The sequence below is a fragment of the Apus apus genome, chromosome 12 (assembly GCF_020740795.1).
Source record: "Apus apus isolate bApuApu2 chromosome 12, bApuApu2.pri.cur, whole genome shotgun sequence".
Classification (NCBI taxonomy): domain Eukaryota; kingdom Metazoa; phylum Chordata; class Aves; order Apodiformes; family Apodidae; genus Apus; species Apus apus.
This window is the reverse complement of record NC_067293.1, coordinates 11,082,592-11,104,368: the sequence shown is the minus strand read 5'-3', so window position 1 is coordinate 11,104,368 and position 21,777 is coordinate 11,082,592. Positions and strand designations below refer to the sequence as shown.

The following is a 21,777-nucleotide window of genomic DNA, read 5'->3' as shown; positions in this document are numbered from 1 at the left end:
AAAATGTGAGAGTTCCTGGATGTCTCACTGAGAAAAGGCCTAAACAAACAACACTGTAAAAGCAAGTGGATACTTAGTGAGAAGGTTTAGCAAAACTGTGTGGTTGGGAAATGCAGCCCTATTATTGCATTATCACAGTAAAGGTTTCTTTGCTAAAACCTGGAATTAAAAATGCAATATTGCATACAAGATGGGAAAAACAATGAGTATTTGTACAGCTGTCAGCTTTTTGAGCCAGATACATGGGCTGGGAGGGTTGCTTGGGTCTATTACTGTCTGTGGGCCCCAAACACTTGGTTCCTCACACCTTTCACCAACATCCTTGTAACCACGGCAATCATGAATCTCGGAATCAATTAATAACTGAGATGAAAAGACAAGTCCTTCATAACCAGACATTTTTGCTGTTCTGGGGGAAGGTACTGAATGTACATCATACACTTCTAAAAGCAATTAAACAACAGCAGGTAAAAAACCTAATTGATATAATTTATTTCGCATTTTTGATCAAGTCAGTTTGAAGACTGAGTAGCATTCACATTAAATAGCTCATAGGCTGTCGGATCACCTTGAAGTCAGGACTCTCGAAGCTGGCAGCAGGCGAGCACAGGTCGGTGTTGCCACCTTGTGGCATTTGACAGCGGTACTGTCACTTGCAAACCTGTCCTACTCATCCACACAATCTCAGGCAAAAGGGCCTTTTATTAGAACTTGGCCTATAAAGTAATTCTACTGAATACTAAAGTTAATTTTAAAAAGTTACCCAAACCGGATTTACCTGTTCTAGAGAAGTTAAGACCACTACAATCAGTCCCCCATTTGGGTGAAGCTAGTAGCCACAGTTCAAGATTTCAAAAATCTTATGGTCTTACCTGGATAGTAATAAAAATGTTCCTGGATCCTTACACTTCACATATTTCAGCAGTGCCTGAAATATAAAAGTGAGTAACAGTGAGCTTAAATATACGCAGTGACTATGACAAGAATGTTCTATGACAAGAAAATACAATATGCCAAGCACCATCTTTCTGAGTTGGACACAGAGGGCCTTCTTAATTGCTCTGAAACCTTAGCATATAGGAGACTACGTATTCAGCCCTAATGATTGTGCCTGGTAGATTGTAAAAAACCAGGAGTAATAGACCTGTGACAACAAAGAACTAATACCTAAATCTACAACGTAACAACTAGCCCACTCACTCCCAACCACATGTAAAAAACCCCAAAACAATTGGAAAAATTTTGTGGGATTTTTCAAATACATTAGAAAAGGTATGAGTACAAAAATAGTATATAAAGTAAGTATAAAAAAGCACTTTGCTACTTTTTAATTATTAATTAGCTTATAACATGCTATTGTATGACTAAGTGATTTTATTCAGCCAATGACCTGTGTATCCATAGGACTACATAGCATAGTGCCAACTGCAAATGTTAAGCACACAAGTGAAACATATCCAAATGGGATCTTTCATGAAAGCAGCAGCTTGATTGTTTTGTGCAGCACATAATGTTCTTGTGAATTTCAAGAAAAAACAAGCTGTGACAAACACTTGAGAGTGTTTTCCATAAACAGAAGCTACAAGCATTGAAACTAGAGTAGGAAAGTCAAATATTAAAAATGGTTAGCGAGCTATTTTCCGTAAAGGCTAAGAACAAACACATCATTGACTGGAATTTTCCCACCTCAGAGACTTTTTGCATAGCTAACAGTAAGCTTCATTTTCTAGACCATGCTGCTTGGAAAAGCTATTTGGAGCACTTTTTCAAAACCAACCATATCATTCTTCTCAATTGTGCTATGAAAAATATACTTCCCAATGCTTTTAAATATAAATCACGTGGAAGGGCTACTGCAGACACTGTGGGTCTTACTTTGTTGCAAACATGCAACAGACACAGAAGGCAATAGGGTGCTAAATAATTTGGAACAGCACTGTTACTGTTTTGCAGATGTTTCACAACATGGAAAAGGGGGATTTAGAGCTTAAATCTTCTATGCTGGACCATAATTTAGACACTAAATTTCAGAGTAATCAGGCAGTCTTGGAAACAGTTCAGACATACAGTTAGTCCTCACAAAATGGCACCTTATTGGAGTTGATGGATGGAAAGGAGGTCTCAGAGGTCTGTCTAAATGCAGTGTATGTGAGCTGCAATAATCCATTTGCTAAGCTTAATTGTTGAGTTATGCAAAAAGATCTTGGTAACAGCTACTGAGCTTTCTACTGGAATTAAAAAGCCTTTATTGCTCATTTTATCTGCAAGGCTAGGGTTTCATCTGATCTGGACAAAATGCTCACAATTGCCTTTGTAAATAAACACCAGGTAAAATGGCTGATTCAGAGCTCAGAATTTTTTGTCTGCCTTCTCAAGGATTGGTTTTGAATCATGTAGTGGCATGAGGAAAGTGACAGCAGCTGATAATTCAAATGTCTTGCATGGACAGGCAGAAATGTGTGTACTGACAGTTAATTAAATTGAATTGCTTAATTGGTGCAATATCAATACGCAATACAACATTGCTGAATTTGAAATGGCTTAAGAAAAAAGTTAATTTTCCCTATATGCTACTCTTGCTTTGGGAACTCCACTGATACCTCTTAGCTCTGCAGGTTGTAAGAGGTGATTTTTTCTCTCAAATAACACCCTGGGCCATTTAGGAAAACACACTTGCTATTTGCAACAGGGTTTGGAACCAAGGAAAATTAAGTTTTATGGTCCATACCATTCTGTTCTGTTGTCTGGCTCCTGCAGCATCTTATCCTTCTGTCAGCATCCATAGTTTCTCCCACAACAGGTCTAGGGTCCACATGCTCTCTCTGCCTGTGCCAGGCCCACTGGGACTCCTGGCTGGGAAGACATGGGAAGGACAGCACATCCTGCCCTTGGCAGATGAGGCACAGGCTGGCTGCTCTCTTGAGATTACAAAGAAATGGCTTCAAGCTGCAGCAGGGTAGGTTTAGGCTGGACATTAGGAACATTTTTTTCACAGAGAGAGTGGTTAGACCCTGGAACAGGCTGCCCAGGGAGGTGGTGGAGTCACCATCCTTGGATGTGTTTAAGGCTCGTTTGGAGGTGGTGTTGGTGGTTATTGTTTAGGGGAGAACTTTGCAGAGCAGGGATGATGGTTGGACTCGGTGATCCCAAGGGTCTTTTCCAACCTCAATAGTTCTATGATTCTATGAAAGGCAGCAGGTGGGACATGTACTTCAGGAACAGAAGCACCAGTTCAGTGGATGCCTGGGAGGCCCCAAGACAGCGCAGTACATCGTAACCCTGTCCTTGGGCACGTCCCGAGCTATCCCCTGTGTACGGAGCAGCCCTGAGCGCTTTCTCTCCCGCGCGATGCGGTGTCACTCGAGAGGGCGGGCGGCGGCGAGGCCTGCGCGGCCACGGGGGCCCTCTGCGCAGCCCCGCGCGGAGAACGGCCACGGACTGGCCCCGAGAGCCCCCCCAGAAGCCCCACCGGCCCCGCAGCAAGAGCCCTTCCTCCCTTCCCGCCTGCGGCACATCCCGCTCCCCGACATTCCCGGCTCCCGCCGCGGACCCCGCAGGCTGGGCGGGAGCCGCGCGCGCCCTGCCCGCCTCCCGCGGAAGCACCGCGAGACCCGCGCGCGGCGGGAGGGGCGGGGCCCGCGCTGTGCGGGGCGCTGGGGCCTCCCCCGGCGGCTGCGGGACCCGCCGCGCACAAAATGGACACCGGGAGCGGCGGCACCGCCGCTGGCGCGGACGCCGAGGCGCCTTCCACCTCCGCCGCGGCAGCCTCTGCACAGGAGCCCGGCGCCGAGGAGGTACCGCTCCGGGGCGGGCAGCGGGGACCCTGCGGGCGGCGGAGCCTCCCGGAGCGAGCGCGCGTGGCGCCGCCGCAGCCCCTGTCCCGCAGCCGCCCCTCGGACCGCGCCGCCCCGGCCCTGAGGCGGGCGCCTGGCCCGCTTGGGCTGCGTGTCAGCCCCTCTGCCGCGGTCCGTGAGGGCCCGGCTGGGCCAGAGCCGCGGCCCGGCCTGCGCGGCTGCCCTGCGGGCCGGCCCTGGCCCGGACACACGTCCCCCCGGGCCCCCGCTCCGTCCTTCGGCATCGCCGTGGCAGCTGCCGCCAGCCGCGCGGTCCGGCTGCCCCTCTGGTGGCCCCGTTCCAGCCGCGCAGCCCGGGCTCCCGTGCCCTGCGGCCCCTTCGGCCCCCTACCGACCCCCCCAGCTCCTGGGCGCCCTTCCAGGGCCCCCCGCCCTGGTGTTTCCTTTCCCCGGTCCTCAGGTAAAGCTGTCCCGCAGCGGGATGGGTACAGCGAGCCCGGGGCTCCGCCGGAGCCGGGAGGGTCTTCAGGGGCTTTGGGGTGGGGGTGTCGAGGAGTTGGCAGCTAAAACGCCTTGTCCCAGCCCTCACGCTTCGGGGCTTCCCTCTCCCCAGCTGAGGTGCAACCGTGATGTAGAACAGACCCTTCAAGAGAGCCTCTACGGCTGCCAGCCTCCTCCCTTCAGGTTTTTTTGGAAAAAAGTCTCTAGGCTAGGACATAAGAAATGTAAAAACTGTTGTATTTGGGTATCCTTGGAAACTGACCAGGATTTACCCTGAAGAATGATTCTTATAAAAACTTAGTGAGAGTGGTGACTGTGTGTAATATTTTTATGATAGTGGAGAAAACTGCAGAAATATTCATATTAGTGCAATCAGAATTTTAATTCCAATTGATGCAAGTCCATTTTTGTGCCTGAAAAGAATGCTTGATTCTTTATTTTGTTATTATGTATACAGCTGTCAGATACAGCACCGTGTAACTCTAAATGTTGCCTGATTGCTCAAGGGAAAAAAGTTTCTGTATTGGATACAACTTACTCTATAAAATTTTATGTATGTCAACTGATAAAAAGGTGGTACTAAATGTTTAGAGAATGCCTGCCTGAAGAAATAATTTAGAAGCAGTGAATAGTGTTGAATAGTATTGACAGTGTGCCCCTGTGCCATGCTGGTCAGTTTCTTAAAAGAAAAGAAAAAAAAGATTTTGCTGTTCTGGGTTTTTAATTTATCTGTGGAATTTCACTTCCCGCTGGGCCACGGGTCTGTTATGTAGCTGAACAGTGATACGAGCTGAATAACGATGGGATATAATGCAGCCTCTTGTGCTCTGTTCCCCTCTTACTGTTTTGCTTAACTATATATATTCTTTCTTGTTGTGGAAGGACCAAAACAACATCTGAGCTTAAGGCCTATTTGGAATGTATTTTTACTTTGTCTGTGTGAGTTAAACACAAAAGGGGTCCTAATTATTCTTAATGCATGTTTGAAGTTCTCAACAGCACAGATTACAAGAGTAAAGTCAACTAAGGCAGCAGCAGTTCTTATTCCTGGTCGTGTACTGAAGTGTTCACATGACCTACCGTTTAGGACTAAGTATTGCACTTACTAGATAGAAATCTCTCTTTTAGCCTCAAGTTAGTAGCTCTGTTCAGGCTAGTTAGTAGAGAGTTCAGAGTGTGATGTTTTGGCTCCTTGAAACATTCGGAGTTGTTAGTTTTGAAACTGTTGCATAATCACGTTTCTTGTAAGGCGTTAAAATGACAGATTTTCGACGATTCTCTTATCTAGGGCTTAAACTTTAATGAAAGCATTTCTGAGGGCGGTGGCTGTTGCCAGCTAGCTCCCCGGGATGAAAAAGAAAGTACCTTTTTTTGCAGGTTAATTAATTGTTTGCACTGAGGCTTCTGCTGATCCTCCTGTTCCCTGTTAAGTCAACCCTCTAAGCCATGAAGATGCATTGTCTAAAGAAAGTTTCTAGGATAAAACTCTCACAGACATAATTAAACAGTTTGTGGTTCTGTGTCCTGTTAGGTACATGATCTAGTTGATAGTAAGAGTATTCTTACTAATGCCAAAGTTTGATAATTGACAACATCTAGATGTTTATAATTCTGAGCATTATGCAGAAACAAGTTTGGATACAACGATCATCCCTACTACCTATGTAGTTTCCCCAGCATAGTAGTATTTTAGTGAAACTGCAGCATGTTCTTTTCCTGTGTAAGCTGTGAGGAAGAGAGAGAGTATCCACGTATGTCTTGTTTGTCTCATCATCTTTTGTCAGTATCCTGTTTGTTATTTCTACTGTTTTGGAGCCATCAGTGTTCGATAGAAACACTGCAGTGAGGAGGACGGGGACAGGGAAACTCTTTTGTCTCGAAGTGTAAGGCGTAGGATGTGATTTGATTTTTATAGTGCTGTGTCTGCTAACTTTACATGTAACTTTGTTAACTTCATTAACTCAGAGTGTGTTACACACAAATACATATTTCTGAATAAATTTGATTTGTATGCCACCATAAGTTTTCTTCTTCTGGGGAAATTGAGTAATAACAGAAATGGTGTTACAGCCACCTGCCTTGTAGCTTAGGAGGATAATACTAGATTACATTTTACTAGGAAAATGCAGTTAAAAGGGATTCATGTAGTTATTGAGTTGTTCTGCTCTGTTCAGAAGAAACATCATACTTACCTGAGGTAGACAGACAAATTATTATTTTTTTTTTTTCAGTAGCACATGTGAAATTTATTTCTAGGCGAAGTGAGGGAGACATCTGAAATGCTCTGCTGTCAATTTTGTTTTCCTCTAAGGAGGAGTGTAATGCTAGCACTGTCAGTCTTTCTCACTGGAGTGTGTATTATACAGTAATACAATGGAGGTGTGAACTTACACACATAAATGACCTGCTCTTTGGCAGTTGGTTTAACAGTCCTCTCCTAAGGTGTCTTTCTGAGCTGAGCTGATCACCTGTATGATTGAAGAAGCTGTAAGTGAATAGAACCTTTCTAATGCTTGCTATATACAATATGAGTATTTGGCTTTTTAAAGCTGAATTAATGCATTTATAAAATCATTAGTCAAACGACTTCATCATACACTTAGTACTGTTCACCTTGGCTGAGAATTATGCCTTTTGGCCAAAACTCAAAAAGGTGATCTCTGACTTCAGAAAATATTTCTCCCATTTGTGTGATTGTGTTTAAAATTGAAGAGTAAATTGGTGCACATTTATCAGTAACAGTTCTAAAATATAAAACAAAGTTGCTTGACAGATTTTACAGTTTTAGTTTCATTTTGGTTTGGTTTTGTTACTTGACCCTGAATAGTTTAGGTTACTATTTCACTTTAATGTGTTTGTAGTAGACTGATACTTCAAGACCTTGGCAGATAAAGGCTCTGCTACATTTTATGCAGACATGTACTTTGGCAGTTCCTTTCAGATTATTCAGTGCTTTTCAAAAACGTTTTTGTAATTTAATGCATCTCATTATTAATTATTATTATTATTATTATTAATAATAATAATTATTATTATTATTTGCAGGAGGTATTTTAAAAGGCATACTTTAAAGACTGAGCTAGGAAAAAAAATCATCAAAAATTCTCTCATTATTCTCTTTTTAAAAAAAAGATATTTTGCCAATATAATGGGTTTTGCCAGTATGGGGTGTTATTGTTTGCTTGTTTTCAATATAGTAGTGTATAAAAGTTGGAGAAGCCTGTTTTGAGCTTTCCAATTGAAGACAGAAAGGAATCTCTTAAGTTACAGAAGTCAGGCATTATTGTTACAGTTTCTTAACTTCCTTTCATTTATAGTAATAGGGTAATTCTTTGTTAATTAGGCATACTTTGCAGTAGTTGCTTATCTTGTAATCTGTAGGTTTGCTCAGTTTGATGTCTTTTTGCTTTAGTAAATACATAAGCTGGTATTTATTAAATGTTTAAAATTTCCATTCCAGAAAAATGATCCCCCTTTCCAACTCAAACTTCCTCCAAAGGCAGCTAGACCTGAAAAAGAAGTTGACCCAGAATACGAAGAGAAGATGGTAAGTATTTTTACAACAAAACATGCTGTAGCTTTTTGAGATTATTTTTTTTGTTTGCTAGAACTAGATCAATACAGAAGGAGTAATTGCAGACTGTGTCAAAAAAAAAAAAAAAAGAATCTTTTAAATGTCTAGTCCAGTGTGATGTTTCTTACAGGGTCTAACAATAGGTGTTTAGTGAAGACTATAACAGAGGAAGAAGATAATGATAGTTCTGTTTGATACTGTCCCACTTCTCCAAGTATTTTGAACTGCACAGTTTCTGCAGTTGGAGGCAGTGGTTTTTATGCTCAGTAGTTGCCAGTGAATTTTTGTTGTTTTTTTGTTTGTTTGTTTCTCTCCCTTGAATCTTTGTGTGTGTGTGTTTTTTCCCCTCATGTATGTTTAGTTATTCACACCCTCCTGTGGTAAGGAGTTTCTATTCAATTGCCTTTTGTATTTAGAACTCTCCTCTTTTGGTTTTGGATCTGTCTCTGCTAGTTTTATTTTATGACCCCTTAAGTCATCAGAGGCATCTTTAAACTATTTCTTAAAGCTTAAATGTTAAATGGGTGCTTAACTAACTACAGTAGAGTCTGAAAGGACTGGGTATTATAGAAGCCAGGAAGGAGTATCACCGTTAGACACAGAAAAATTGATACCTACTTGTAGGATTACTTAATTTTTAGCCCAAGACACACAGGTACATCAGATAATTGAGAATGTATTGAGTAAATAACTAAACTTGGTTTCACAGTAATACATGATGATATGCATATTTCCTAAATTAGCATGTTAGTTCAGTTTTTCTGAGTGGCATTTTTTTTTTTTTTAATCTTTTTAAAGATGTTTATTTGCTGGGAAGTGATGCACTATTAAAAGATATACATTGCCCTCCTGTGGCAAGATAATGCATTGCATGTCGGGTTAATCTATTGCTCTCTTTTTCGTTTTGTTATATTGCTGTTGGAGCACTTTTACTTGCATATAAATTACCTGGAGAAAAGCTTTCTTTTTTTTTTAATATTTCATGGAAGGGGTTTGGTACAGAGCTACAATTAAACGTTTGTAGTTGATATCAAGATACATACATGAGATCACATGAAAACTGCTTTAAGTGGCATGGTCTTACATGATGCTTAGAAATGGCATAGAGGAACTGATAACAATTGCATTCTGTCAGCATTTGCATTTTATAATACTTTTATTAAAAATTATGTAATGTCTTTTAATTATAGAGAAGGACATCAGTTTTGCTGTGTTTCTATCGTGAAATGCATATGCCTCATTGATGTGCCAAAACTGAGATGACTGAGTATTGAAAAGAAGTACTGAGCTCTGGTGCTACTTTAGTCATACTTCTAAAAGTAGAGCTATGACATTGTTGTCTTGGATCAAATCCTGACAGTGGCAAAACTTCCATCAGCTTCAAGGCTGACTTGAACAACAATAGGATTTAATCCCTTACTGTATGTCAGAACTTTTTATTTTTTGTAGACAATACTTTAAAGCATCCCTTCACAGTTGCTGCTGTGCCATGCAGACTTAAGAAGTCTATACAAATACACTGGTTTGGGTTGTTATACTAATTTTTGAGCTTTGAATAGGAATGAGTTGCGGGGATGAGGTTATCAAGTCTTACCATGTCTTCCAGGTTGCTGTGGTATTCATGGTCACTTGAACCTACCACACTTCTAAAGCAATTTATGGTTAGCTGTGAGCTGAAGGAGCTCAAGAGCTGTTTAATGATGCTTGTAGCCTTCTGAGCTGGCTACCAGTAGGCAGATGGTCTAGTCAGTCTTTCGTTGTATAATTTGTTCTCACAAGTGTCTGAGTTCTGTTTATTAAAAAAAGAAAAACCAAAAACTTTTCTTTATATAAAATGTATTTTATTAATTCTCTCCCCACTTTTGAAACTAGAAAACGGATCGAGCAAAAAGATTTGAATTCCTCCTGAAGCAGACAGAACTTTTTGCACATTTTATTCAGCCTGCAGCACAAAAATCACCAACGTCTCCATTGAAAGTCAAGCTGGGACGACCACGGATGAAGAAAGATGAAAAACAGTGTTTGATTTCAGCTGGGGAGTATGTTTCATTTTTATTTCTGACTTTTTGCACTTTCAAACAAATTCTGCACGTTTAGTAGCACAGAGGTAGTGCTTTAAGTGAGTCCAGAACTTTTCCACTTAACGGTTTTTCTTAATTTCCTTGAAAGCTGATTGCTGTATGCATACTGATCCATCAACATTAATGAGACCTTGGATCAGGAAAACGCTTTTAAAGTAAATTTCCTTGCTCTTGCCACGTAGCATACTTTAGTCCATATTGTGGAGTAATTTTGGAGCACATGAATTTCTTTTGCATGATACTGAACGAGACTATGCACTCCAGAAATGCACCTGAAGTGTTTCAGCTGGTAGTGGACATGTTCACCAGTGTGAAGTGAGAACAAATTAACAGAAGACCATGTGCATGCAGTGTGGGTGTTGGATGCCCAGCACTAGTTGTCTCACTGTACTGGTTTGTCTATATTAGTAATGCAGGCATAGCCTGCATGTAGTGTTTCTGAGGGTCTCGCAATAGCAAGCAACTACTTCTTGGAACGTTTGCAAAATGTCGTTTTCTATTTTATAGATTTCAAGTTTTTTTTTAATTGAATATGTGATCCTTCTGAATAGTATAGTTATCTAATAATTGATTCTAAGGCCACCACTGATGTGTCCTGTATTGCTGTGTTGCTCATTAAAAAGTACCCTAGAGTACTCATTATCTTCTTGTCAGAGTATAGTTATGGCTCTGGAGGAGAAGGCTTCATATCAGTCTTTCTAATTAAAGCTGGAAAGAGCCATAAGGAATAACTTATTAACAGGATATTATATTGGTCAGGGTACAAGAACACACACATTGTAGATCAGTGATTATTACAGTTTTTCACTCAATTTTATGATTAGTGTTTTGAAATTATTTTATATAATCACGAAACCTGGGTTCTTTCTTCAGTTACCGTCACAGGCGCACTGAACAAGAAGAAGACGAAGAGCTGTTGTCAGAGAGTCGAAAAACATCTAATGTGTGTATTCGATTTGAGGAGTCTCCTTCATGTAAGTATTGTGTTGAGTTTCCTGATTGCTTTGCAATTAATCTAAGCATATCACAATTAAAATTTTCTACTTAGAATTAGTATTTTTCTACTTAGAGGAATCTTACATTTACAGATGTGAAAGGAGGAACACTAAGAGATTATCAGGTTAGAGGTTTGAACTGGATGATCTCATTATATGAAAATGGTGTTAATGGCATTCTGGCAGATGAAATGGTAAGCATTCATCTTTTGGAATTTTTGTGGTAGTTATTAAGCAAAATTCAACATTAAAATGCCTATAGTATTTAATGTATTGCAGTAGTATGCATCATTCTACAACAGATTTTTCACAACTGGAATTGTAATGCAGTGAAAGGGATTGTATTGCAAACACTGGCTGTGTAGTTTGCTTTGAACAACTTAAGTGGCAGAATAATACAGTAGGAAAATTGTTTGAAACTTTCTGTATGGTATTTTGTTTCAGCAGGTTTCTTTCCCCTCCTTTTTTCTCAATGCAGGGTCTTGGTAAGACTCTGCAAACTATAGCATTATTAGGCTATCTGAAGCATTACCGAAACATTCCTGGGCCACACATGGTCCTGGTTCCAAAATCAACTTTGCACAATTGGATGAATGAATTCAAACGTTGGGTTCCATCACTACGTGCTGTTTGCCTTATCGGAGATAAAGATGCCAGAGTAAGTGTTCTGTGTTTCAGAGATGTGCACAGTATTTGTCAAAAGCTAACATTTGGGTATATGGAATTCTCCCTACTTCCTTAATTACAGTATTTTTTAGTAATCTTTAGCTATGTTAATATTGAACACTGTCACAGTGTTTATTAATTTTCCTTTATTGCTTCACTTTGAATAGGGGAGAAAATTTGTGTTTTGCTTAATCCCAGCTGTTGATCTGTCTGTGCCTAAAGTACAAAGGATTGAAGGCTTTTATTACTGTAACTTTCAGTTACTGAGAAGTTGTTTTAGTGTCTTTCTGTGCTAGCTTAATACATCAGTAATGTTGGCAGAGAGGTTTCACTGAATTCCATATGAATTGTTCATTGATAAATAGTCATTAACTCAATTGTTCTGCTTTAGGCTGCTTTTATCCGGGATGTTATGATGCCTGGTGAATGGGATGTTTGTGTTACATCATATGAAATGGTAATTAAAGAGAAATCAGTCTTCAAGAAATTTAACTGGAGGTATCTGGTAATTGATGAAGCCCACAGAATAAAGAATGAGAAGTCTAAGGTAAACTAAAAATTATTTGATACTTTGACACAAGATTCCATCTGATTTTAGCAGACTTTAAGTGTTAGGTGTGGTGCTTTTAAAATAGAAGCCATAAGCTATTGAGTGATAAATATGAGTTTCACAGATAATACACTGTTGACATTGTTTCAGGTTTCAGAAACTGATAAAGATTCATTATTCTTAAATGTACATGACGATGATGATGATTTGTTGTGTTTCTAGCTGTCAGAGATTGTACGTGAATTCAAGACAACAAATCGATTGCTGCTTACAGGAACTCCTTTACAGAATAACCTGCATGAGCTGTGGGCATTACTCAATTTTCTTTTACCTGATGTCTTCAATTCTGCAGATGTAAGTTGAGGTTTGGAAGTACAGTCTTGTTCTTAATTTGATTCCCAGGCTGCCAACTGTGGAATAGAATGACCAGCTTAGTAAGAGACACATGTTGTAGAAGACCTGGATTTGGTAGAAGCTCTGTGGCTTACTTAAATGTAGACTACTTTTTTTGCTTCACCTAGTTAAAACAACGCCTTCTGTCAGTGCACATAAGGGCTCAGACCAGTAATAGTAAATGTGATACTTGAAGTAGTTCAAGAATTATTCAAATTATTGGGAAAGCAATGCAGAATCAAGAATATGAAGCATCCAAATAGGCATAAGCCTTTTTTCCATTTAGAATTTGAGTAGTCTTTCTCTTCTTTTTCTGTTAATGTTTCCTTGTACTTGTATTGCTTACTTCCGTTGTTTTTGCTTGGTTGTCCATCTCATTTACTTTTTCTCTTTTTACTTTCTTGCCCCAACATTACACAGGCACTAAGGGAGAGCTCGGAAGTTGCAGTGATGAGCATGAATAACCATTGTAAACTAAGCAGAGTAATAGTATTTTGCCTGTGGAGTTACGTGGGTGACTTGAATGTTACAATGTGCTGAGGAGCTGGCAGGGATCTGCAGCCAGATTTTTGTTTCACTTAAAGAAGTACTTTGTCTCAAGATTTATGTCACTCTCAGAGTGAGAGTCAATATGTGTCTTCTAAAACTACAGATGATAAACTGTTCATACCAATTGTGTTGTTTCTCACCACAGGATTTTGACTCGTGGTTCGACACTAAAAATTGTCTTGGTGATCAGAAACTTGTAGAAAGACTTCATGCTGTAAGTAATTAAAGCTGTAATCACATGTCATCATTAGCATACACAGTGTAAAAAGGAAAGAGAGTATTTCCCCCTTCATCTTGAATCTGAGAAGATGAACAAGAAGCTATTTAGTTGCAGAAATGCCCAGCAGAATTTTCATTAATTCACTATTGGAACTTGCTATTATAGATACTGCTTTTTGTAACACTACTGTTTGAAGCAGACAAAATCTGTACATAAAATGTGAAAATGAAGAATTTGGAGATATTTTTGAAACCATTTGTTATTGTGAATAGCCTACTGATCCCCATGTCATGCCAGTCTGAATAAAAGCATGCTTTTATCTTTGTTTTGCTATGCATGAGAAGCCATGTTTCATCATACAGTAACAAAACAAATAGGAAGGAAATATACATTGTTTATCTTTGAAATGTTGGTATATTTGTATATGCTGCTAGTGAAAATGAAACAGAGCTGTTAAAAGGTAATAGATTTTATAAGCCTATGGGTTTGGCCCTTGCTTAGGATAACTGGGATGAGTATGGCAGTCTTTATGTGGTGTTACATATTTATGTGTGAGCTTTGCCTATTAATGGACAGTTTCATTTTGCTGACTTCAACAGAATTTTTCTGAAGGAGTCATCATGACAGCAATAGGTATTGATTAGTTCTGAATAAATATTAGATAATTGAATCTGTTCATTTCATATATGAGGTAATCAATTTTATAAATTTAGCTGTGGAAAAATTCTTAATTTCTGTAGGTTTTGAAGCCATTTTTATTACGCCGCATAAAAGCTGAAGTGGAAAAGAGTTTGCCTCCAAAGAAGGAAGTAAAAATATATCTCGGGCTCAGCAAAATGCAGAGGGAATGGTGAGTTATTTACATCAAAGTAAGATTCTCCTCTGATAAAGAACACTTCAGCTCTCTTCATGCTGATCTTTTATTTCCTTGTAGTTACATGTTAAGACAGTCAGATGGCCTAGCCTATTTGTAACTGTCTTTGGGGCTTACAAAGAGCTCAGGAGGGGTAATGAAAAGGGTTGGGAGAAGGAAAGTAGAAACATCTTTTCCTTCCTTAGTTTTCCTTCCTTATTTGAAAGAGCATAAGCCTCCCAAGTTTTCTTCTTTGATCCAAGTATGTATGCACCAGTACAAGTTTTGAGCTGAAATTGACATAAAACCTTGAGAAGCCACATACCCAGAAGAGGTCTGAGAAAAGGAAGCAGGTCAGTGTAGCACCTTCAGCCAAATAAATGATATCTTTACTTGACTTTGCTGTCCTAAAGTGGAAGTGTAAATTACAGATCATTGTCACTCACAAATTACCTTTCATGTTTAGGTATGAATTTATAAATCCTTATTATCCATCAGATATTTTTGCCAAGTTTGTTAATCATATAGCTCCATCCTTACACAAACAAAGCAGACTCCCACATTCAGAAATAAATAACTGGCATACTGCAGGGTTTCATTCTTGTTGTAGATATCAAATAAAAACTGAGAGTTGTTTGAAGTTGTCTGTAAATCTTCAGGTACACAAGGATCCTGATGAAAGATATTGATATCCTGAATTCAGCTGGGAAAATGGATAAGATGCGTCTGCTGAATATTCTGATGCAGCTGCGGAAGTGCTGTAACCATCCGTACCTCTTTGATGGTGCTGAGCCAGGCCCTCCTTACACCACTGACACACATCTCATCACTAACAGTGGTAAAATGCTAGTTCTGGATAAACTGCTGGCAAAGCTCAGAGAGCAAGGTGAGTACAGTTTATGAACAGTATGATCTGAACATATGTTCTAAGTAAAGCTACCTTTCAAAAATGGCATTCTTGTCTTTCCTCCAGTGAGTGTATTCATTATTTTCAGTGAGGTTTTTGTTGAAAATAGTTTTTCTGTAGATCTTAACACATGGAGGGAAGAAGGTTGTATAGGAATGATGAGGAAGACTAGTAATATGGAGAAGTAGAAGGAAAGCAAAAGCAGAGCTTCCCTTTTGCTGTCTTCAAGAAAATTTCTGATGAGAGGTTTAGTTCATGCATACCAGTCATCAGCTAATTATCATACCATGGTTTTGAGTGTCCTGTTTCTTCAGCTATGTATTTCTTATGTATAATTATTAAATAACCTGTTTGGAGGAGAAGTTAAATCAATACCGAAAAATAACAAGAAAGATTGAAGTTAGGCATAATAAAGAATATTTCACACGAGTTCTTACTCGTGCTGTATAGTAGGCTCTGTGATAAGATTAATGTGAAAACATAAAACCAAGGACAAAACCTTTTCTGTCAGGTTCCAGAGTTCTGCTTTTCAGTCAGATGACTCGCTTACTGGATATTTTGGAAGACTATTGCATGTGGCGTGGGTACGAGTACTGCCGACTTGATGGGCAGACACCACATGAAGAAAGAGAGGTGAGAAATTTGTATATAAACAAGGAATGTCTATGTTTTACATACTAGATTATTACAATGTTATTTATTACGTATATATGCACATAGCCACAAAGTACAGTACAAAGCACAGTAAAGTACACTTCGTTAGTTCCTCAACTAAGTGACAAATGTAATATTTAGTGGACTCAGAATTTTTCTACCTGTGCAAACCTACAGTTTATTAAAAAATTTGGTACGAAAATTCTGTAAATTTCAAAGAAATGTTATTGAAAAGCCACAAACATACTGGAAGCTTATTTGAAAACTGTTACTTAAATTACACTTTTCTTTTTCCTTTAGGAAGCAATAGACACATTTAATGCTCCCAATAGCAGTAAATTCATTTTCATGCTGAGTACCAGAGCTGGAGGTCTTGGAATTAATTTGGCAACTGCTGATGTGGTTATTCTCTATGATTCAGATTGGAACCCTCAAGTAGATCTGCAAGCCATGGTGAGTTAACTCCCTAATACGCATTTGTTTAAGTTGTCATTGTTCTATTTTATATAATTGTTTCCAGAACTTCCATGTCTGATCATTTTCTTTACTTTTTGTGTTTAATACCAAGACACTTAAGGCATTGGACTAAAAGGGCATTAACAGAATTGTGTAAAAAACCCCCTGTAGATTACATTGTAAATATTTATCTTAATTATTAATAATTTAATAAGATTACTTCTGTCAAAATACTGTATCAGTATTGCTTATCCATAGAATTATTCCCTATTCTGTCTTTCTAGAAGACAACAGTAAACTAATAACAGAGGGCTGTTACCAAAATAATAGCAAAGAACTAAAAGCATGCAACTTGATATTCCTCCCTTTTGGGCAGCTTATGCTTTTGAACCCCACCTTGTTTCTGTGTAAGTGTAAGATCATTCAGTTGGGATGCCAGGAAAACACACCCTTAGCTTTGCATTAAACATACTAAAACCTGATCCTGCTGAATATAAAAAAAGTCAAATCTATGACTTATTTCATGTGGAATAAAAATCACACGATACTTCTTGCATGATATGGGGAGGTGGGTATTTCTTCTGTGTTTTGTGGAGGGTTTTTTTTTTTTTTCACTGTCCTTAAACAGTCAAATATTTACTATGAATAACTCATCCTTTCAATATGCATGCTGGCTACCAATAGTTGACTGACTTCCTGGGAACTGATGAGTGATTTGTGAGCTTAAGTAGGATTTTCAGGAAGAAATTAATATTATGCATGAGGGTAAGAGATTTAATGACTCATGTTAAAGGACTGTCAGAAAATCCTTGTACCAGCAGCTTGAAGGCCAGTTGTCTTAACTTTTTTTATGAAAAAGGACAAAATAATTTGTATTCATATTTTACAGAGATAATACAGACAAGTTTTATTACAAATAAGTACAGTTAATCGTATAACCTCATTTGCTGTGCATTGTACCTGTACTTCATGAGCTGCATATTGATGCTTTAATCTAGCTAGCTTGGGACAGTCACAGTACTGAAGCTGTGGCTGCATGGACTTTGTCCATGGAATTCATAAGCTCCAGGCAGGGATGCTGAAGTTTCAAGACCTACGTAAGGAGAGAGAGTTAGCTTGAAATCAGTGCAGCTTTGTGTATGCATGTACCGTTGTATCTCCACTTCCCAGCTGCAATCTAGACAGACATTCTGTTACCTTCATTTACAATGAGGTAGATGAATTGAAAGCTGTAGAATGGCCCAAACTTAGAAGGTGTGATAGCCAGATAAAAGCAAATATTACTATACTGGTTTAACATTTTTGTATAGACTCTTGAATAAGCTAGGAACCAAGAACTATGTGCTAGTTTCAGTCTGCTGTTTCTGCAAGCTATCTGTCTGTCTATTGCTTGTGAGTTCTTGTTGCTGAACACTCATTGATTTATGTTTGTTAGGATCGTGCGCATCGTATTGGTCAAAAGAAACCAGTACGGGTGTTTCGACTAATCACTGATAATACTGTTGAAGAGAGGATTGTAGAAAGAGCTGAAATAAAACTGAGACTGGACTCTATAGTTATACAACAAGGTATCAACTGCTATATATATGTTTGTCTGCAACAGAATTGTTCAGTCCCTTTAAGTTGGGGTTAAATAACTGTACGAATGTACAGTATGACAGAAAGCAGGCCTTGTGTATAATAGCAGTAGACTAAATCAACCTAAGAAAGTATAATGTATAAGTTATTCACTTGTTCAGCTGAAATTTTTGAAAAAAAAATCTGTTTTCCTAAGAAATGGGAGCACAGACTTAGACTAAATGAAGAAAGCAAACTACAGCTGAATAGTTATTACTTGGTTTTGTGGTGTGTTAAAAAGGATTAAAAGATGTTTGCAATGACAGAATAAAATATTTTTATATATATGTGCTTCTTGCCATATATGACTTTACTGAACGTTAAAACTGCGTTGTGTGCCTTTGTTTAGAAGCTCTTGGAAGAACAGCTAAAAACTGAGATTCTCAAGCTAAGTTTTGGTTGCCTTTCCTAAAGGGTGGGCTACTAAAAGGATGATGGTCAAAATTTTGATGGTCTGTGAAAAGACAAGATGGGATAATTTTGGGACAAATTTAAATTTTGTAAAAAATATTTAGAGATTTGGGTTGAAATCACTGAAGTCAGCGTTTAAAAATCTTAAAGTACTACTTAATGGTTATTGTAGAATTCTTCCTCATTTTTCATCTTGAAATAAGAATTTGATCAGCTAACTTTGTAAGAATAAGATCTTAAACATAAAATTTGGAATATTTGAATGAAAAACATTCTTTAAGGCTTGATCCAAAGTTGTTGTTGTTGTGGTTTTTTTTCTTTTTTTAATTTCCCCTGAAGTCCCTGATACCTATTTCTTTCAGCTCAAGTAAAATGCGGTTTGTTCTGTATGGTTCTTCTGTTTTTCTTTCCTTGTTCTGCCAGTGATCTAAAAAAATCCCCTGTTTGCATGGTCCTACAAAAACTCTTGTATTATCTCTCAACATGTTTCTTCTAATTTTAGGAAGGCTCATAGATCAGCAGTCTAACAAACTGGCAAAAGATGAAATGCTGCAGATGATCCGGCATGGAGCCACCCATGTTTTTGCTTCCAAAGATAGTGAGCTGACAGAAGAAGATATAACCACTATTTTAGAAAGAGGTGAAAAGAAGGTTAGAAAACAGTTTTGTACGGAATTCTGAATGTGTCAAACATTATATATACATAAAATAAACATGAAATCTGATAATGTAAATAAATTTTTATGCCCAGTTATTACTTTACTATTTGTAAATATTTTGAAGCTTATGAAGGTTGTGAAGGACTAGAATTAGTGAGTTAGAATTGTTTTCAAAGTTCAGACTGCAACATATCTTAACCACTGTTTATTTTGTAGGCTTTTAAAAAGATGAAAATTTTCTATGCCATCAATTCAAATAGTGGAAAAATGAGCTACCATTTTAGCTCCAAAGAGTTGGGCATAGATTTGATTTAAAATTAAAAGTTAAGTCATACAGTTGTAGGCTTACATCACAGCATAATAAATTTAGTTTAAGGGAGAGTCTTGGATTCAGATTGTTCAAAATTGGAAAGCACTATGGGTGTCTGTCATTAGAAGGAAAATGAGTAAAAGTTATAAGCAGAAAAAGAGAATGCTTTAATAATGATGAAAGTTGTTTATTTTCAGAGAAGATGAAACAGCTTGAGTGAGCTTACAAGTGTCGTTCTGTGTTTTCAGACAGCTGAAATGAATGAACGATTGCAGAAAATGGGGGAGAGCTCATTACGGAATTTCACTATGGACACAGAGATGAGCCTATACAACTTTGAAGGTGAAGATTATAGAGAAAAACAAAAGGTAATTTTTCTTAAAGGCTTTGAGCCTTTAGTTTAGATGTGCAAGTATCAAGGCCATACTAGAAATATTATGGCTATAAAGGTTATTCTAGAGAAGTAAGGAGCTACTGAAAAATTCACTTAGCTCTGAGGAAGTATCAATATTCTGAATTTTTGTTAAATTAGCTTTCAGCCTACTATTTCTACTAATAGTAACATCTGATAATATAGCTCGAATTTTATACTTTCTGCAGCAAAAATCCTATGTTGCATCCTACTGTACTGCTGCAGTCCATATTATTTTACTGCCACATAACCATGAGGAAAAAAATGGCCTTATAATGATTTTATATGTGGAACTGGGACTCAAGTCTTTTTTCATGTTTAAGATTAGTCGTTATTTTTGCAACTTTAGGAAAGCATACAGTTACTTTCATATCTTTTTATTCTGTGTGTAGCTGAGCATGATGGAGTGGATAGAGCCTCCAAAACGAGAACGCAAAGCCAATTATGCAGTTGATGCCTATTTCAGAGAAGCCCTACGTGTTAGTGAACCAAAAGTCCCAAAGGTAAGAAGTTGGCAAGTGTGGAGTTTTTTTTTGTTTTCGTGTTGCATCCCCTGCCCTCACCCTATACTGGTAATAAAACGAACATATTTACGAAGTGGTAGGTTGCCACTGCTGCTGAATGATGGCAGTTGTATTGCACAGAAATCAAGTTTATATGCTGTTGTTACTGTGTGTATTTTTGAAGGCTCCACGACCTCCAAAACAACCCAATATTCAGGATTTCCAGTTTTTTCCACCACGGTTATTTGAGCTTCTGGAAAAAGAAATTCTGTATTATCGTAAGACTATAGGATATAAGGTAAATTTTTTTTTCTTTCCAAATTATTGAAATGTATTTGTATTCGTATTCCTCGTTACAGATTTACTGCAACCTTGACAATAGCTAAATGAAATAAATGAGACTGCAATTAAAAATATGTTATTCTGGACTTAACTTTTGTAAAGTGCTTCTCATTGTGAAGAAAATGGCTTAAACCCCCTATTCTTCCATTTCTGTTCCACTGCACAAAATAATTCCTTCCTTCATTAAAAGTTTCATATCTGTGTAGCTTTGTGTTTTGTGGTGGGCTTCTACCAATAAAATAGAGTAGAAAAAAATAAAGGCAGTTCAGATGCTTCATATATTTCTCCTCAAAACCAAAAGTGATATGTGGTCTAAGGTGAGAAAATACTTTTTGGCTAATACAATACAACCTTCTAGGGTATGACCTTTTCATTATGGCTTTTGCATATCTTGCGTAGAAAGTAACAATGTAATTTTCAAGTTGACTTTGTGTTGATAGTAAGTTAAGTTAAGTGATATCAATTTTTGCATTTTGCGGGGATGTAAAATGTTTAAAGGTGTTGAAGTCTGAATGTATTAATGCTACAAAAAGAAAACCAGACAACAGACTTATCTTTTTTGTAGCTGGTATGCCTTAGCTGAATCTCTTCTTCCCTGCTGACATAACTGGAGAAGCAGTGAACACAGATTCTCTTTTGTTGTTGGTTTTCATTATCTCTGCCAGCATTGGCTGAGTAAATCAAATGGATCTCCTGCTTCCAGACATGTAACTTACTTTAAAAAGCCCCATGTTTCATGGTGGGTTGCAGCAAGAAGAAATAATGTATAAAATGTGTTGGAGAACATCAGCTTGTCACACAAAGCAATGGATAGGACATGGGTGTTGCAAAAACATAAATCTAGTCTGAAGCACAAAGAATTTTATGTGGATCCTAGGATAGAATTAAGATAAGAATTAAAGGAAGTGTAATTAGGTTAGGGAAATGAGTTATTCGATTAATGCTTCACCAAATAAGGATGGAATTGCTAATGTTGACAATACGTGAGTGAAAAGAAAGGTGTTTCAATCCTGTTAACAAAATCTGTCAGCCTGGATAGGTTGAACATGAATATTTGTTATGTTAAAAACTTAGTGTGACTGTGTGCTGCTGGTGAAAGTGATAAATGTGATTAAGTTTGGAAGTATAACTTTGCATCTGAAGAGAGTTTGTTGTTAAAACTGAAGACTGCCATAAACAATATCAGAAGGTATCAAATAGAGACCAAGCTTTGTCTCACTCTTAACATAAACCACCAAAGCCCAGAAAACTTCTTAGCCAGATGTTAAAAACGGCTCATAACTTCCTTTACTTTTTGCTGTAGAAATACACAAGGTCTACAGAATCTTTA

General features: G+C 38.2%; 1 protein-coding gene across 3 annotated transcripts in view; it reads left to right on the top strand.

Annotated features, from left to right (window-relative positions):
* Positions 1 to 3,634: 3,634 nt before the first annotated feature.
* The window catches only part of SMARCA1 (SWI/SNF related, matrix associated, actin dependent regulator of chromatin, subfamily a, member 1), a 30,581-nt gene continuing 12,438 nt past the window's right edge, over positions 3,635 to 21,777 (top strand). Inside the window, exons 1-18 of one of the 3 annotated variants that reach the window (XM_051630540.1) lie at positions 3,635 to 3,794; positions 7,756 to 7,842; positions 9,742 to 9,908; positions 10,824 to 10,924; positions 11,039 to 11,139; positions 11,424 to 11,603; positions 12,003 to 12,158; positions 12,384 to 12,515; positions 13,249 to 13,317; positions 14,064 to 14,173; positions 14,836 to 15,062; positions 15,595 to 15,716; positions 16,038 to 16,190; positions 17,629 to 17,761; positions 18,724 to 18,872; positions 19,439 to 19,558; positions 19,995 to 20,105; positions 20,290 to 20,403. In XM_051630540.1, the coding sequence (XP_051486500.1) occupies positions 3,696 to 3,794; positions 7,756 to 7,842; positions 9,742 to 9,908; positions 10,824 to 10,924; positions 11,039 to 11,139; positions 11,424 to 11,603; positions 12,003 to 12,158; positions 12,384 to 12,515; positions 13,249 to 13,317; positions 14,064 to 14,173; positions 14,836 to 15,062; positions 15,595 to 15,716; positions 16,038 to 16,190; positions 17,629 to 17,761; positions 18,724 to 18,872; positions 19,439 to 19,558; positions 19,995 to 20,105; positions 20,290 to 20,403 (2,331 nt within the window). In that variant the 5' untranslated portion in view covers positions 3,635 to 3,695. Of the gene's footprint in view, positions 3,795 to 6,752; positions 6,783 to 7,755; positions 7,843 to 9,741; positions 9,909 to 10,823; positions 10,925 to 11,038; positions 11,140 to 11,423; positions 11,604 to 12,002; positions 12,159 to 12,383; positions 12,516 to 13,248; positions 13,318 to 14,063; positions 14,174 to 14,835; positions 15,063 to 15,594; positions 15,717 to 16,037; positions 16,191 to 17,628; positions 17,762 to 18,723; positions 18,873 to 19,438; positions 19,559 to 19,994; positions 20,106 to 20,289; positions 20,404 to 21,777 lie in introns of those variants that run through there. The other 2 variants (XM_051630541.1, XM_051630542.1) reach the window with 2 other exon arrangements.